Source organism: Camellia sinensis, chromosome 7, assembly GCF_055761805.1.
Source record: "Camellia sinensis isolate YWXY chromosome 7, ASM5576180v1, whole genome shotgun sequence".
Taxonomy (NCBI): Eukaryota; Viridiplantae; Streptophyta; class Magnoliopsida; order Ericales; family Theaceae; genus Camellia; species Camellia sinensis.
Window position 1 is genome coordinate 101,778,660 of NC_138967.1, and position 17,920 is coordinate 101,796,579.

The following is a 17,920-nucleotide window of genomic DNA, read 5'->3' on the forward strand; positions in this document are numbered from 1 at the left end:
CATATACTAATTAAATAAATTGCAGCAACCCTAAAACAGCCCCTAATATGCTAAAAACAATGACCAAAAATCATGTTGGAAAGCATAAAAAGGTAGGAAAGAATAAGGCAAAACAAAGCTAGTGAACAAAAGTAAGGAGAGGTGGCTAACCTCTCAATTTTTAAGACTTCAAACCATATTTTTTTAGCCTTTTCCAAGCTCTAAAAATCAGTTTAAAAGGAAAAAAAAGAGAGTGTAAAAACAAGGGCTTGAGCTATGAGATAAGGTGCAAGAGAAGGTATTAACCTTCTCTACCCTTTGGTAGCTATCCAAACGCAAGCTTAAACACTTGAAATGGATTCAAGACAGCATAAAAACACAAGAAGTAGCTAGCAAGAGATAGAACAAGAAGTAAAAGAGAAGGTGATAAGCTTATACCTCTAAAAGAAGTAAGCTCTTGTTTGTAACACAAACTTGGTTCAAGCACACTTTCAAACTTGAATTGTGATACCCAAGTCTCAACCAAAGTTCTAAGGTTATGATCTGAGGTTATGTATGGTGTATGGATATTGATCAAGAGAGATAGGTTGACTCAAAGGTGATTTGTATAGGAAGATGGAGCTCTCTCTTGTGTGTATATGTTCTTTTGAAAATTTTCAACTCTCAAAATAGAGGTATAACCTTGTTTTTATAGAATTTGAGCAAAACAAGTCGAAAATATCTTCAAAAAAAGATAACTGGCGAGCTCTCGCCCAGAACAGCGTGTATTGCCAGCGAGGCATGGTCGGGCCCAAATAGCCATAGGCAGCCCCTAATGGGGCACGACCGGGCCCTAATGTGCTACCCCACTCCCCTGTTTCAAACTCAGTATAAGGTGGCACAATGGTAAAAAATGAACCTCTAAGGTAAGAATGAGACAAGTAGGAAGGTTTTGAGATTATTTTGGGGCTCGACCTTGGATTCCCTCACCGAGAACTTGAATCACACAATGCAGTTTTCAGCATCGAGTGCGCTGGACCAAGCGCTTAAGTTTTATGGGTGGTCAAAAATGAGATGTCTACAGATTTGTGCCACTTGTAGAGAGAATAGGAGCAGAAGAAATGTCAAGGGAAGCGAAGCAAAAGAAAGAAAGCTAAGAAGGGGATGGGTTGTGGTAAATGGCAATTTAAGGTGATCTACTATTGTAAAGGCCTTAGTTGATGTCCTAAAACTTTTGCTTCTCCTCATTTCACATGACAAACTTTTCTATTTTAAAACAAAAAAAAAAATTATACGAAGAGATTCATAAGACTTGAATTCAAAATCTTAGGTTTAAATAATAAGATTTTTATCACTTAGACAATATACATATTATAATATTGTTTTCTTTATAATTTAATTTAATTTTTATTTATTTTAATTGCACAGTCACCGCTAATGGAGAATTATGTATTTGAGAGAGTATTTTTACAAAAATGAAAAAACAAAAAAAAAATTAGTCAATTGTGGAGGTATATGGTGAATGTAGGTAAGAGATCAATTATAGAAGTAAGGGTACAAAGGTGCATAGAAGACAATAATTTTTTTTACAATTGAAGAATATAAATAAATAAAAAATGAGAAAATCATTTTTTTAAGAAATAAAGTTAAAAATTAACAAAAATGTAATTTTATTTTATTTTTGTAAATTGTTCATCAAGTCTAGATCAACTTGAATCACATGACATTTTCCTTCCATCGTGAGAAAATATTTTCTTCTAAATATCAAAATGATTAAAAAGCTATTTGATTATTTATTTTTTAATGTGTTAAGACAATTGTATGGCTGTAAATCCCAACTCTATTTTACTACAATAATTTTCATACAAAAGAATTAGAAAAGAGAATCATCATTGATCAATCACTGTTTTACAGCACAATTCAATACATCAAACAACAGTCCAATCTCTCTCTCTCCCCTCCTTGAGAGGAAAACTTATAACCAAACTCATAGAGACTGATGATTCAACAAGAATTCAATAGACTGGTAAAGAAATCTAAACAACTTAAAACACACCATATCACATATATACACACACTTGATGATATACATATATATATTTATATAAATGGATAGTGGATGACTCTATATATACATGACCTTCATCATCATCTGCTTCACTTTTTCATCATCATATTAAAATTTTCAATTAAGTGAGAAGATCATTGACCCAACCAAGATCAGGGCAAGCCAAACCGTTATCATGGAGCTTCTCATCATTATTGAGGCTCTTGCTTGAAGAATCATCACCATTACTGAAAAACCCCGTGGACCCAGAAGGACTTGGGGTGGAAGGAGAAAGAATGAATTGCAGTTGATCATATTCATCACCATTGCTCAAAGAAACATCGACCCACAATGGCATTCCTTTCGAAGTAGTAGTGGCAGTATGTGAATCTTCATTCAGATTCATGGACTCCAAAGAGCTCATTAGCTCAGTGGTCAGCACATCTTTGTAACTCAACGGGGGAGAGATTGGAGGAGACAAACCCATTAGTGTAGATGTAGGAGAAGCAGAGACAGAGTGACAAAATGGGCAACAACAATGAATCGAATTCCGGTAATACTTTATCTCAGGCGGCGACAAGAGGCGGAGCTGGCGAGGAGAGTGGGCGAAGAAACAGACCTTTCGCTTGCAATTCTCGCCGTCCTTGCAAGCCTCGGTTCGGTACCGAGCAGGGTGAAGCCAACACTCGAAAACGCCGTGTGCGAACTCGCAATTGTCGCCGCGGCTACAACTTCCGCGGCGGAAATCGGGGCAGACGGTGCCGGAATAGTGGAAGCGCCGGGGATCTCTACGGCGAGCTTTTTCGCCGGGATGAGCGAAGGGACAGTCGGTCCAGTCGTGGGTGCGGCTGCGAGGGCAGCGGCGGACCTTGAACTCGTAGATTCGGAAATGGTCTGAAGAGTAAGGGTTGGTGGTGGAGTCTTCTTCTTCTTGTTCGTCGTCGTCGTCGTGGAGGCCATTGTAGGGCAAGAAGTTCTGATGCAGGGCTTCCTCGGATCTCAGAGAATCAAGGGTCAGGGAACTGTGTGGGATGGAGGTGGGGAGGAGGAGTTTCCGAGGAGGAATGTTGAGATGTGTCATGGTTTTTTTGGTGAGGAGGAGGAGGAGTTGCTGGGAAGGGTGGAACTTGTGTTGCTGGTGGGACTCTCCACAAATGCTTCCCATTATGATGATGGTGATGATATATTTGTTGGAGAGAGAAAGTGGCTAGTATAGTTGTTGGAGAAAGAGAAAGAGAAAGAGAAAGAGAGAGATTTGTTAGATGATGATGGAAATAAGATGAGAGAGAGGAGGCAAGGGAGCAGATGACATAAATAGGGCGGTTAGGTTAGGGGGAGAGGGAGGATGGCGTAAGTAAGGGGTCGTATAGCATGGGTCGGGAGAGAGATGCGTGGCAGCATGGCATTAGGAAAGAGCATGTAAGAACATTCCACTAGTTTATTTAAATTTTATCTTAAAATATTATTAAAAAATTTATTTTTTATTTTAAAAATTTATTGGCTTTTGGCTTTCAAAAGTTATTATTGTAATTGCGAGCGTACCAGCAAGGATCAATCAGTCCTTATAAAAAATTAATTGCCAACCAATTATCAAATGATTGCGTTTCAGTTCTTTCAGCCTCAATAAAGAGGACTTTTACTGGTGGCTTAATTTAGGAGAATTAAGCAAAATACCAATTAAATAAAGAACAGTTGAAGTATTTCATTAACATGAAAAAACTTATAATGATTCAAACTCTGCCTCGTACAGGTTTACAGCAACAATCTACTTGAAACTACTCCTATGAACAAAGTGCAGTGCAGGAATTTAAAGTACAGAAAATGAAAGACTGGAAATGTAAAACTGAAATAAGTATAATAAGACTGGTTTTTTGGATCTGAGTCTGGGGGCTTTTTCTAGGGGCCTTCTCTGCTATTTATACTGCTCAAGGATGACTATCGAACTGCATTTCTAATCGTCGAACTACTCCTCCATAATCGCTGATCATGTTGCCTCAAGATTAGCTCCATTACGCCATTACTTGCAGTTAGGTTTCCCACCTAAATTTGAATTTGAAATGTGAGTAACTGTTGAAGCCACATCACCTTGCATCTCTTTGTTGATCCACTGCTACTCAGATCTCGTAATAACCAATACTAATTGCCACGTGTACGATCAGGATCGAAGACTTGAATAATCTTCCTATATTATTCTTATTTTGCCACGCGTCGAATTGTAATTGGCTTGTACAAAATATGTAGCCAACATTAACTCTCGCACTAATATACCCAATACTTGGTGATACTAGTAGATCAAGGTCTCTTTCCCACGTCTTAGAACGTGCATGGGTTTTGCATTCTCCCATAAATGCAACTGTCATTCATCATCTGTATTAAACTCTCCTTCAATCTTTTGAACACCCCCACCACCTTAGTATTCGAACAGACTGATACATTTTTTATAGCCGAATCAATTTTTCCCTCCATTGATCGAGCACACGAAGAGTCATATGATGATGATGTTCCTCCACGAAAGAACCTTCATGCATTAATTAGCTACCTTTACCCACCTTTCTATATTCAGGTCATGGATGCCTTTGCAAATTATCAACCCTTGGACTTCGAACATATTGCCCTTAATCCTTCGATTCAGAAACTCACAAATATGGTCATGGGAAGTTCTTCTTCTAACTCACCCTTGGACTACGAACAAATTGCTCTCAATCCTTTGATTCAGAAAGTTACAAATATGGATATGGGAAGTTCTTTTTCACAAACCTCTGCATGGGACAAGGCTGTGACTTCTTCCTCTTCTGGGCCTTCTGACTGGACAAGCTGGTCAAAACTTGAGGCTTGTGATTTGAGGGAACGAATCAACCATCACTTTGTCGAATTTACTAACCCTTTAGAGTTCCCTTCTTATGTGCGAAGCTCGGTGGTCTATCCCTACGTGTCGATTGACCATCGACGTAGTTTGGAGGAGAATCTGCTTGTGGCATGGTATAGATCCTTCATACCTACAAAGATAGTGCACGCCACCCGACGCCTAGAAGAGGCACAAGGGTACAATCCATCATTCTTAGCCCAGAAGGCGAAGATTTGTTCTTCTGACTGGCTCGATTATATTAATGCCCTTGTTCCTTTTGTCCTTGTTCCATCTCCTAAAATAGAAGCATCCATACCTTCCCCTCCGCCAAATCCGTGCTGGACAGAGAGATTGAGGCTTGTCCTCTCCGCAGATAAGATCTTTCCACCTTACAAGCCTTCATCTTCCCCTACTCCAGCTGAGCGGAAGCAAGCTCAACTTCTGCTCGCGGCTTTCTCTCACTTGCCCTTTAATGTTCTTGAGGACGAAGTCCCTCTTAAGAACCTTCGATGGGCTTGTGATATTCTGACTTGGGGTCACGTTCTTAATCCCCTTGCCCAAGCAGAGCTTCACATGTTTTTAGACCAACTCCCATTGCTTCTCCACTGGCATCGGACCTCCATGGCTACCACACAATCTTTACACCAACTCTCGTCCCTTCGAGTTCATGCCCAGTACGCAGCAGAGAACTTCATTGAATAATTTAATGATTTCAAGAATAAAGATTCAGCGTACTGGATGACTTGGATATAGACGAATTGGAACAAGGATTGAAAGAAACAACATTCGAAATAAAGGCTGAAGAGCTCTTTTACGAAGTGAGAGCACATCAACTCATGCAGTCAATGTTAGAAGAAATAAAGGATAGAATAAAAAAAGAACAGAAATTCATTGATCATAGTTGAACTAAATTTCATGAACTTGTTATTTCCATTCCCTATTTTTATGAGCTTGAGTTTGTACCCAAATAGGGTCATTCAATGTAATTACTCTTGTTTTAATACCACTAAGATTTTTTCTTTGTTTGGTATGGTTTGATCTTGTCCCCATTTGTCTTTAAAGCAAATTCAGAGCTTTGAACTGAACAATCTTATCCTTCGAATTTGGACTCAATCGTTTTAAATGAAACACTAAAAGAACCAACAATGAACCTTTCCAATTTATGGAATATAGCTAACAATTTTTGCTGATTTTCATTTAGAATTGGTGCTTCGAATTTAACAATCTTACCCCTTAAAGCTTGTTTTGATCATAACCAACATATGGTCATGGTTAGTATGATCAACCATTTTAAATTGACCATTTTTGCTTCGAAGAACAACCCATGCTGTTTTTAGTCTAGAAAGAAAATCTTCTTTAAATATCTATATAAACCAATTAATGGTTTTAATGTTTTGAACAGCAATTCTCATCCTTAAGGGATCTCAAGTTTTGCTTTGAAGGACATTACTTTCATTGAGAAACCTAAATCAGGTCTTTAATCCTTTCGAAGTAAACGAATACTTGAGCATTTTTACATTCATAAGTATGAAATATACTTCGAAACTGGCTTCTTAGTTTCGAAGCCGTTTATTATTTGACTTTTGGCACCAATATCTGGTTTCGAAGCCAAATACTATACTTCGAAACTGGCTTCAATGTCTGGGATGTGTTTTTCCCTCCAAAAGTATCAATATTGAAGGAAACTCTTCGTATTGGTACTTTTAGTACTTAACGAACCACGCGATATATCTTCCAAACATAAAAGCTTTTAAAACCCTTTTATTTCGTGCTCTGAAATCACTTGTTCGCTCAATACAGAAACCATTTATCTCTATCGATCTTCCACTTCTCTTTACTCCCTTTCCCAACTTCGTCTTTTGAGGAAGCGTTCGATCAATGGCTTCTTCTTCATTGAAAGTACTAGTCGTAGAACGTGCGAGCCCATCTGTAGTCCTAAAAAGGATCATTGATGCAGAATGTGAAAAGTACAAGGCTAGGGAGAAAAGCGCCATCGACGGACGCATCTTCATCCCTCGTCGTCATGAGCAACAAGATTATGTGCTTGGGCCTATATTCAAGGAGATTCTTGCTGAGCTTCCAGCTCTATATCCTCGTCTAAAAGACCATTTTCTCCTTTACGATGGTGGCCTTAACTGGAGGAACTAGAGGACGAATCGCCCCCACCGATGCTGGCCCACAGTGAGACCGGAATGGCAAGAATGGTATGATCGGGTTGTCCCTGATAAGACTCTGGACCTTCAAGAACTTTGCCTTTTCGATGCCCTTCGATTATCCAGGTCAACTATCTCAGAGGACCTCTTCTTAATTCCTGCTGCCCTATGCTTTTGGAATCCTGTTTTTAATTTCTTCCAATTCAGAAGTGGGATGATGGCCCCTACTGTTCTTGACATTTGCCATCTATTAGGATTATCTCCCATTGGAAGCCCCATTGGACTAGATTATCCTGATCTAGCAGTCCCTTTTTCCCTTCCCTCTCTTAACTCATCCTATAATGACTTTGTCAAGGCTAAGAATAGAAGAGAGGGTCCTGTGACCGATAGGGAATTCTTTTCTTTCTTACTATATTGGCTTTGTAAATTCCTTTTCTGCACCTCTTCTCAAAGAATCATGCTTGAATTTGCCTCTCTTGCCAAAGCTCTTGTTTTACAGAAGAGGGTGGCTTTAGCTCCATACGTTCTGGGTCACGTATATAGAGTTTGTTCTCATTTCTGTGAGAAACCCTTAGATGCTAATCAAGGGGGGCCATTTTGGATTCTTTAGCTTTGGCTGTTTGTTTATTTCACTGAGTTACAATCCAAATGCCTTAAATTTTTTGAGCCAAACCGTCCTACTCATGGCATGAGGCTAGCCAATGCTTCAATTTATCCTTCTACTTTTGTTTTTTACTCTCTTTCTTCCATCGGCTTCCAGCTTCTCCTCCTTCCTACTGCTTTCGTCCCTTCGAACCCATGACCATTGGCCCATCTTGGTTGAAGAATTTCCTGAGTGATAGGATCTGTGCTTTACTTGCTCACAAAGACATATAGGCCTCTATTTTAATCCCTAGAGAATTATTCATTGGGACCATGAACCCCAGAGCTTACAAATGCATTGCTGAGCCCTACTGTCCTGCTTAATTTGCTAGACAATTTGATTTCTCACAAGGGGTCCCAATACCTCTCTGCAGTAACACCAATCTAAGTCTCACCACCAGGGATTTGAAAGTTCGTCGGTCCAAACTAGAAGAGGCAACTTCTAAGTTTATACAGGACTTGATTGATTTTGAGTATATCCCTTTTCTTACTCAAGGTAACATGTTGAAGAGGTACCATAACTGGTGGGTGTCTAATATGGAAGTATATCTGGCAATTTCTCCTCAAGACTTACTGATGGTGTTGGATGTGCCCAAGCCCAAAGGAGCTGGAGTTGCTATTCCTTCCACTGTCCTTACCACTTTAGTTCCTGTACCTGTTACCACACAGTTTGCTCCTGCTACCTCGACTCCTCCTAGAGTTACTCGGGCTGCCTCGAAGGAAGGTATATACCCTTGTCTCTTCTCCTTTTGCCTTATTTATAATGCTTTTAGCGTTATCTTTAGTTCTTCTTTTGTGAAGGTGGTGCGGGTGCCTCACAGGGAGATTCTTCTCAGAAGACCCAAGCTCTAAATCTTCTCAAAAGCAAACAGCAACAAAAGAAAATGAGACTTTTACTTGAGCCTGAAAAGGAAGTACCTGAGGTTCAAGCAGAAGAAGAAGAAGAAGAAGCAACTCAAGAGCAAGAGTCAGCCTTGAAAAAAAGGAAAAGAGTGACCATCCCTTTTTCTGGCTTGGTTCAAGATCCCACTCATGAGATGATTGTCAAAGTAGTGGAAGAGGAACTCACTTCTGAAGAATCTGAACCCCAAGTTGGAGAGAAAGAAATTGAGAAGGAACAGGAAATACCAGTACAAAGGAAAAAGAGAAGGAAGACGACTGTCTCTCCTTCTGATTTGGTCAAAGACCCCATTCATGAAGCAGCTGCTAAGGCTGTAGAACGAGAGCATTCTAAGGCCATAATTTTTTTTGAGAGAGCTAAGAAGAGACGGCAGCAGCAATTCTTAAGAGATGAAGCAGCTGCTGCTGATGCAATTCAAAAGGAAACTGCAAGAAGGCAACGTATTGCTAAACACTATTCCCTCCGAAGCTCTCCTATTGCTGCTATCACTTTTGAAACAAGTAATTTCTTTCATGCTTCTACTGTTTCTCTCTTATCAAATTTTTTGGTATTGAAACCTGACATTACTTTATATCTCTTCTTGTGCAGCAACAACTACTAAGCCTATTTTTCCAATAAAGACTCCCTCAGTTTCAGTTGAAGTTGATCAGATGCAAAATGTGAGGACTATTCAGATAATACTCCCACTTCCTAGGCCTACATTTAATGTATCCTCCTTTAGGCCAAGCATTCCTGCATCTCTTTCCTTTAGATTAAATATGTATCTTCCTTACTTATCTTTGAATCTACCTCAATTCAGTTCTCTTTCGAGCCTTGCTCTTCCCCTTCTTCCTAAGGAAATTTCAATTGCTGCTCCATTTCTGATGGTAGCTGATTCTCCTACAGAAGGTGCTGGCAGCTCTCCAACCCATGGTTTATTACCTTTACCTACTTCTAGCCCTTCTTCCCTTGACATATTGGTGGCTAGGACCATAGAGACTACTGAAGATGCTCCACCTGTTTCTCCTATCCCTATGCAATCCTTTGTGCCTTCCACCACTGCTCTTTCTACACCCCTTATGTCTTCGGATGAGGTAAATATCTTCGAAGCAAGACTAGCCAGTCTCTTTGACATGTCCTCTACCTCTCCAATAGCTAATTATGAGGCTGAGCCATTAGTTCTGGCTGATTCCTTGTTAACAATTCTTGAAAGCTCTTCTTCCTCCAGTAGTAAGCCTTCTGCACCCCTGATGGACTTAGACAGCTGTTTGGAGTTATTGACATCCTTTTCAAGGATTCCTTTCGAGGCTTTACAAAGGCCTATAATAAGAATTGGCTTCCTTCAGTGCTGCAAAGTTGTTGAGCAATCCAATATAACTGTCTCAAGTCATTTATCTCAGGCAGCAGCTACTATTGACTTTTACATCAACATTTGTCATCCTGCCAAGGCCGCAAAGGAGAACTTAGTGAAAGACCAGAGCTTTGTTTCCACAGTACATGCTGAAGTCTCCGGGCTAAAGGAACAACATTCCTCTATCTCCCATTTTCGCACCCAACTACTGGAGAGGAAAGCTCAACTTGAAGAGGAGCTATCTGTAGTGAACCAGGCCTTAATCTGTACTGACACTAAACTGCAGATCACCAACCAAGGACTGGTCGATCGAAAGCAAGAAATGACCATAGCCATCCAGTTGTTTTCTTCATTTAAGAATAGGAAGTTTGTTGTAAAAGAACAATTAAAGCGTTGTAATGATTTTTAGGCCAATTTATGGCAAAATGTATTTAACTCTTTATAAAAAAAAAACAAATTCTGATTTATCATTTGAGTACTTTTGTGTTCTTTTGCTTGACATTTATTTTATTCCTTGTGTTTCCCAAATAGTTGGAAAATAAGGCTTCAAATATCTGCCATTAATCTTTTTGGGCTGTATGTATCCATTCAAATTTCTCAAATGGTATGCTCCGAAAGGCAAGACTCTATGAATTTGATATGGTCCTTCCCAGTTAGGTGACCATTTACCAAACTTATGGCTTTTAATTCCTATCGGGAGTATTGTCTTCCATACCAAATCACCTTTATCGAAGCCAATGTGTTTGACTTTCCTATTGTAATTTTTGGCTGCTTCCTTCTTTTGCAAGAGAATGCTATTTAATGCCAGAATTCTGGCTTCATCTATTCATTCTAATTCCAAGCACATACTCTTATGGTATTGCTCAGGATCTAGCTGGTCTTGACATCTTACCCTCAAAGACTTAACATTAATTTCCACAAGCAACACAGCATCATACCCATATACCAAGGCATAAGGAGTAACTCCTATGCTTGACCTTGGGGAAGTTCTATAAGCCCACAATACATCCAACAATAAGTTATGTCAATCCCTAGGATTGTCTTCCACAACCTTTTGTATTCCTTTCTTCAAGGACTTATTGAATAATTCAGCTTGGCCGTTGGCTTGTGCATAATAGGGGGTGGAATTAACAAGGCTAATGCCAAACTCTGCCATAAAAGACTTCACCATTTTCTCATCGAACACAGTCCCATTATCAACAGTTATAGTTTATGGGATGCCAAACCTATGGATTAAATCCTTGATGAATCCAATGACCTCAGTCTGGTCTACAGCCTTGTATGGCTTAGCTTCAACCCACTTAGTGAAGTAATCAGTAGCCACTAAAATGAAACAATGATACTTCGAAGAGGGTGGGTGTATTTTCCCCATCATATCCATGGCCCATCCTCTGAATGGCCAAGACTTTACTACTGCATGCAGGTCAGTTATGGGTACATGCCTTATTGTACCATGCTTTTGACATGCCTAGCAACCCTTTGCATATTCTATACAGTCTTTAAGGATAATTGGCCAATAGTAGGAATGCCTTTGAAGCAACCACCTCATTTTCACACCAGGCTGATAAGTACCACAGATGCCTTCATGAACCTCAACCATAGCTGTTAATGCTTCTTTTGGGCCTAAACATTCTAGCAATAAACCATCTCCCCCCTTTTTGTAGAGAGCATTGCTATATATGATGTATTACATAGATTGCAATTTAATTTTTCTGCTGGCCTTCGAGGATGGGCCAGCCAAGTACTGCATTATTGGATGCCTCCAATCTTGTTCCTGTGAGTCATTATGATTGACTTCCAGGACCACATTCCTTTTATTTAAGGGTGGTATAGATTTCTGGTATGTTGTTTGGCTTATGTCTCTTTGAGTATTATCCCTCCTCTTGAAATTCGAAGCTTTCTGAGCTACATCATTAGCTCTATTATTCAAGAATCTTGGGACATGAGTTACATTTGCTATTTGAAATTGCGAAAGCAGGTGTAATGCAACAACATAATATGGCAACATACTTATACTTTGACATTTGAAAATCCCTTTCACTAGGTTAACCACCAATTGAGAATCTCCAAATATGTCAACTACATGAACTTGTAATCCAATAAGAATTTCCAATTCCACTATTAAGGCTTCATATTCAGCTTGATTATTAAAACAAGTAATTTCATCCACTCTGAAGCCATGTGTGGTTTTTATTCCTTCTAGTCACTTAATCACTATACCAATTCCAGTTAGGCCATTGGCTTTCGATCCATCGAACCACATTTTCCATGGCTCAACACTAGCCATACCAAGTTCCATTATCTCTTGGCTCTTTGTTTGAGATGGATGGTCTGCCAAAAAATTGGCTAAAACTTGTCCTTTCACTGCATTTTGGGGAACATATTCTAAATGAAATTCTGACAAGGCTAATACCCATTTGCCAATTCTTCCCCTTAACATAGGTCTAGATAACATATACTTAACCAAATCTGTGGTTGCAATTTCCAAGACAGTTGTAGGCAAAAGATAATATCTTAATTTCATTACAGCAAAATACAATGCAAGGCACAGCTTTTCTACAGTTGAATATTTACATTCACAAGAATTTAAAAACCTACTAAGGTAATAAACAGCTTGCTCCTTGCCTTCTTCATTGTCTTGGGCTAAGAAAGCTTCCAATGAATCTTCTGCTGCAGCTATGTATAATTTCAAGGGCTTATCACCCTTTGGTGGCATTAGCACTGGAGGGTTGGCCAAGTAGGCTTTGATTTCTTCGAAAGCAATTTGATGCTCTGCTGTCCATACAAATTCCCCTTCATCTCTTAACCTTAACAAGGAAGAAAATACTTTAGTTTTCCCTGCAGTGTTAGAAATGAATCTTCGAAGAAAATTAACTTGTCCAAGGAACTTTTGTAATTCCTTCTTACTTGATAGGGGTCTAGCTTCAATGATGGCTTTGACTTTATTCTGGTCAATCTGTATTCCTTTTTTGTGTACTACATAGCCCAAGAAATTTCCAGATGATACGCAAAAAGAACACTTAAGAGGATTGAGTTTCAACTTGAACTTTCTCATTCTTTCAAAAGCTGCTTCTAAGTGAAACAGATGCTCCTCCTTGGATTGGGATTTAACTACAATATCATCATTATAGCACTCTAAATACCATCCAATGAGGTCGTGAAAGCTAATGTTCATAGCCCTCTGATATGTAGCCCCAGCATTCTTCAGACCAAATGGCATTTTAACCCATTTGAAGGTGCCAATATTTTCAGGACATCTGAATGCTGTTTTGTGAACATCCTCCTCTGTAATGCAGATTTAGTTATAACCAGAGTGCACATCCATCATTGATAAAATTTGATGCCCTGCTGAACTATCTATCAGAAAATCTACTATAGGCATAGGATACTCATCTTTTGGAGTTGCTAGATTTAAGTTTCTAAAATCAATGCATACCCTCATTTTACCATTCTTCTTAACTACGGGTACAATATTAGATAGCCATTCAACATACATGGCTGTCCTAATAAAGCCTGCCTTGAGTAGTCTAAGAATTTCCTCTTTAACTTTCTGAATCACTTCTGGACCTATTCTTCTTGGTTTTTGCTGGTATGGCTTGAAGTTAGGCTTCATAGGGAGCCTATGTTCTACTAATGACCTATCTAATCCTGGTAGTTCATTATAAGACCATGCAAAACAATCTTTATATCTCCTCAGAATAACCAACAACTGGTTCCTGTCAAGAGCATTCAACCAAGCACTTATATAAATAGGTTGTTGTACAGAACCTTCCCCTAAATTTATTTCTTCTAAGGGGTCTTGTATCTGAGAACTTACTGAAGCTCCTTCTTTGATTCCTTCTGACTTCAAAGCAATCTCCTTGTTGTGTTCTGTTCCCAGGTTCTTTGTTTCACCTCTTTACCCTCCTCCTCATAGACAAAGTCTGTCCACAAGGCTTCTTCTTTCTGTATTTTTTGAACTTTTGTTTCAATGTCCAATGCACAGTATTTATCAAGGGCCAAAACTCTGGCTTGTTGCTGCTCCTGCTTGTAGCCAATTATCATGGCTTTTTTCTCTTGCTCCTGCACTTTCTGGACTATTGACTTTACATCCAAAATTGAAAACTTAATTAGAGCCAAAGACTCGGCTTTTGGTGCTTCATCTCTTTGCCTACAACCAGACATCATTGTCATCTTTAACAACAACCTCTTCATCAGCACTCTCCTGGACTAAGTACTTCAGGTGTGTCACTTCCTCATCAGCCGTCACTTCGGCTGAGCCATCAGATTTCCTCAGTATACTGAGTGAAGTCACTCCCTCAATATATAACTTGGCCTCTGCGAAGTCTGAGCAGGCTATGAAAGGTTGGGGATCTGCATCAATTTCCTCTGTCTCTTTATTGCCCAAGGCCATCATTATTTTCTGATGCAAAGAGGAAGGCACACATTTGTTAGTATGGATCCAATCTCTACCAAGTAAAGCATTATACTTAGCATTACTGTCGATCACGAAGAATGCCGTCATGCAGTCCCTGGTTCCCACACTCAGGTTGATGGGTACAATTCCCTAAGCCATCTGTCTGTCTCCAGCGAAACCAGCAATGGTTGTACTGGTTGGGACTAACTTGGGATTCTTTTTCCCTAATTTCTTTAAGAAAGATTTCGGTAGTAAGTTCACCGCTGCCCCATTATCCACTAAGACTCGGTTCAATTGTATCCCATCGAAGAAGGCCTTGATATACAAATGCTTGACATGCTGTGTCATAGAATTTGAGGGATACTCAAAAGGATATGAGAGGTTAATACTCACCACTTCTTCACTCTCATATTCAGCTTCCATTGGGGTAACCATTCCGGAATTATCTTGCACCATACTCACTTGTGAGTCTTCGTTAGAGATTGGAATTGGGTCAATTTCTTGCCCCTCTTAATTCTCATCTCTAGCTTGGAATTCATACGGTAGTATGTGTGCCATGTTCACTGACACTGAACCAAATTGGATGGCTGGCTGTGTCTATTTCTCCTTTTGACCATCTTGTTCAGTTACTCCAAAAGCATCCTCCATGCTGCTCTCTGGCACTTCACCCTTCGAATGGTCTGTCACGACTGGTTTTTCAACCAGAAATGTTTATTCAGCCATGAAGGCTTCGAACATTTCTTCCTCAACCATTTCTTTCTTTTGGTCCAAGCCAACTTCTTTCTCCGTCTCGTTGTCACTCTCCATCAATGCCTTCTCCAATCCCGCTAAACTGGACTTCTCTCTGGCTTTTAGTTCAGAGTGAACTTTGGCCAACTATTCTCTGCTGCAACCCATTTTGCCTCGTAGAGTTGGTTTTGGAGTATGGTCTGACTTTGGATTCTTCTTTCCTTCTATTTGTACCAATGAAGAACTCTCTCCATTCTCTTTCAGGTTTCGCTGGTACTGAGTGTACCTACGCTGAATTTTTCTCCTTTGTGATCTAGAAATTATGGGGACCATATCTGGTTCCTTTGTTTTTGGGTGCTTAAGCAACATCCAATTGTTTGGAGCCACCAAAGGAGGCTTAACCATCCTGCCTTGGGTTCCAATTACATCTCTTTGGGTAAACACTTCCCTAGGTTTATTCTGAATCACAAACCAATCTAGGACCCCAGGTACCCACGAACCTACTGACCCTGCCGTTGAACCGCTTCTTTCCTCCTTCGAAGCCATCTTCAAAACTGGCTGCGAAGGCCACTGCTTGGCCCTAGCTTCATGTTTTGGGCCTAACTCAGGCCTTTGATGAAGGTAGCCACTTTCTGTTCTGCACGATACTGGTCTAGAGAGCCAATCTCTGGCTCTGATCCCACAAACTGAGCCCCTCTCTGACCTCCTTTCAGAATGACTGTTCTCCACTCTATAATAGTTAGGTGGCCTGGACTCATGTAAAGGCCTCTTGCCCTTGGAATGCATTCTATCAGCTGTTGGTTCAACCCTCAATGGCTGCTGCCTAACACCAGATGGATATGGCCTTTTATTGTAAGCATTGGTTGGTTTAGGACGTCTCTGTACATCCTTGTAATATTGCTTCCCATCAATTGGAAGTCCTTTCAACCACTTATAGCTTAGTCTGCACCTAGGACACATCCTTTACATTACAGCTGCCTCTAAGGAATCGTCATCCAGTGCTTCTTCATCAGAGTCTTCCCTCTGGTGTGAGAAACTTTGTCCAATAACTGGTGGATTTCCAGTGTCTTTCTTGAGAGTTGTCTGGTTGGCCACATCCATCTGCACATTGACTTCTTCCAATTCTTTCAAAGACATGTTCTGAAAGTCCGGCATAATGACATTGGCTGCCACCTCTCCAATTTCTGAAAATGGATTACTGTTGATCCCCATGGCCTTTTCAGCTTTGGCTGGGAATTTCAAACTTCCTTTCTGAATTTGTTCTTGGATCCTGTCTCGAAAAACTATACAGTTCTTAGTCGAGTGAGACCAAGAGTTATGTCATTTACAATATACTTTTCCTTTAAGTTCATCAAGAGATGGAATTTTAACTCCTTTTGGTAACTTAAGGAAATTGACCGCAAGCAAATGATCAAAAATGTCATCCGCCTTAGTTAAATCGAAAGAGTATTTCCTGTGAAGGTCTTTCTTTTTAAATTGTTGGTCAATTGTTGTATCCTTATGAATTAATGCTTCATAGATCACAGGTTCCTTTCCCACAATCTCTACTGCATCAATCTCATAATTAGGATATCTATAATATGTCTTGTACGATGCATTATTTCGATCTTGTTCCTCCTCTAGTAATGCTTCGTATCTAGACACCTTATAAGTGAGTTCCACTAAGTCTCTGAACTCATTTGAGTCAAACTTCTTTCGAAGCCTAAACTCTAAGCCATTTTGAGCCAATCTCACGAATTCTGGCTCTGGCAGGATGACTCTACATTTATTTCGAGCCCTTTTAAATCTGGTAATAAACTGAGTGGCCTTCTCGTCAGGCCTTTGACTCAATCTTGCCAAGTCTGCCATGGAAACCTCTAGCTCCAATTGGAAGAATTGGGCATGAAATGCCTCTTCTATTTGTTGCCAAGTTTGGATAGAGCCAGGTGTAAGGCTAATATACTATACAAATGCTCCCCCAGTTAGGGAATTTGGGATTAACCTTAATTTCATATAGTCATTATTAGTAAATTCACCGCATTGAGCAGCAAACCTAGCAATATGCTCTACTGTTGATTGGTTTCCATTCCCATAAAAAAGGGCAAAATCTGGTATCCTGAAACCTCTTGGGTATTCATGTACCCTGTCCACCCATTCTGGGTACGGTTTCCTGTACACTGGAGTCTGGACCCCCCGAGCCACTGGTCCACACATCTCTCTAACAATGTCAACAATTTGGTCTCTAGGGACCATATTTTGTGCCTGCTGAACCAATACTGGAGGAACAAACACAGGATTTGGTGGGCCAACTTGTGCTTGTAGTCCTCTTGGTCCATAAGGTGGTATATTTGGGACTGGTTGTCCCTGTGGTGCAGGTTGCTGTTGGGGGTGTGGGTAACCCCTTTGAGCCTGTCCTACGAAAGGACCTGCGAAAGGCGTTGGAACTGGTGTTGTGTCCCTTCCATTTGTAGGAAAACCTTCCAACCCTCCGAGTATAGATTCGAATAAGGGATTAGTGAAACCCCTTGTGCCAGGTATGGCTTCGAACATGGGATTGGGAACCATTCTTATGCCATTTTCTTACACTAGGCCAGATCTACCAAATTGCATGGCTTCACTGTTAATTACTGAGGCATTTTGACCTGCTATAGGCCTCAGAATAGGTTCGTACCAAGATTGAGGTAATGGTCTTTCATAGTTCTGATTATTAGTTTGACCATTAGAATGTCCATTAACTTGCATAAGCTGTTTATCTCTAGCCAATCTTTGCTGAGGGACATTCGAAACTTCCTCCATGTGTCTTACGTTTGTTAATTGGTGGTTATTCATTTGATCCAAAAAGGATGTTGCCCACCTTTCCATTGTGTTCATTAATTGCTGTCCCATTACATCTATTAAGCCACTCCATGGATTTATTGGCTGAGTAGATGGGACAGTGGA

General features: G+C 40.1%; 1 protein-coding gene across 1 annotated transcript; it reads right to left on the bottom strand.

Annotated features, from left to right (window-relative positions):
* Positions 1 to 1,831: 1,831 nt before the first annotated feature.
* On the bottom strand, positions 1,832 to 3,305 carry LOC114310397 (zinc finger CCCH domain-containing protein 2-like). Its single transcript, XM_028256373.2, has one exon. The coding sequence runs from the start codon at positions 3,168 to 3,170 to the stop codon at positions 2,148 to 2,150; it is 1,023 nt and encodes a 340-aa protein (XP_028112174.2). The 5' UTR covers positions 3,171 to 3,305; the 3' UTR covers positions 1,832 to 2,147.
* Positions 3,306 to 17,920: the final 14,615 nt, after the last annotated feature.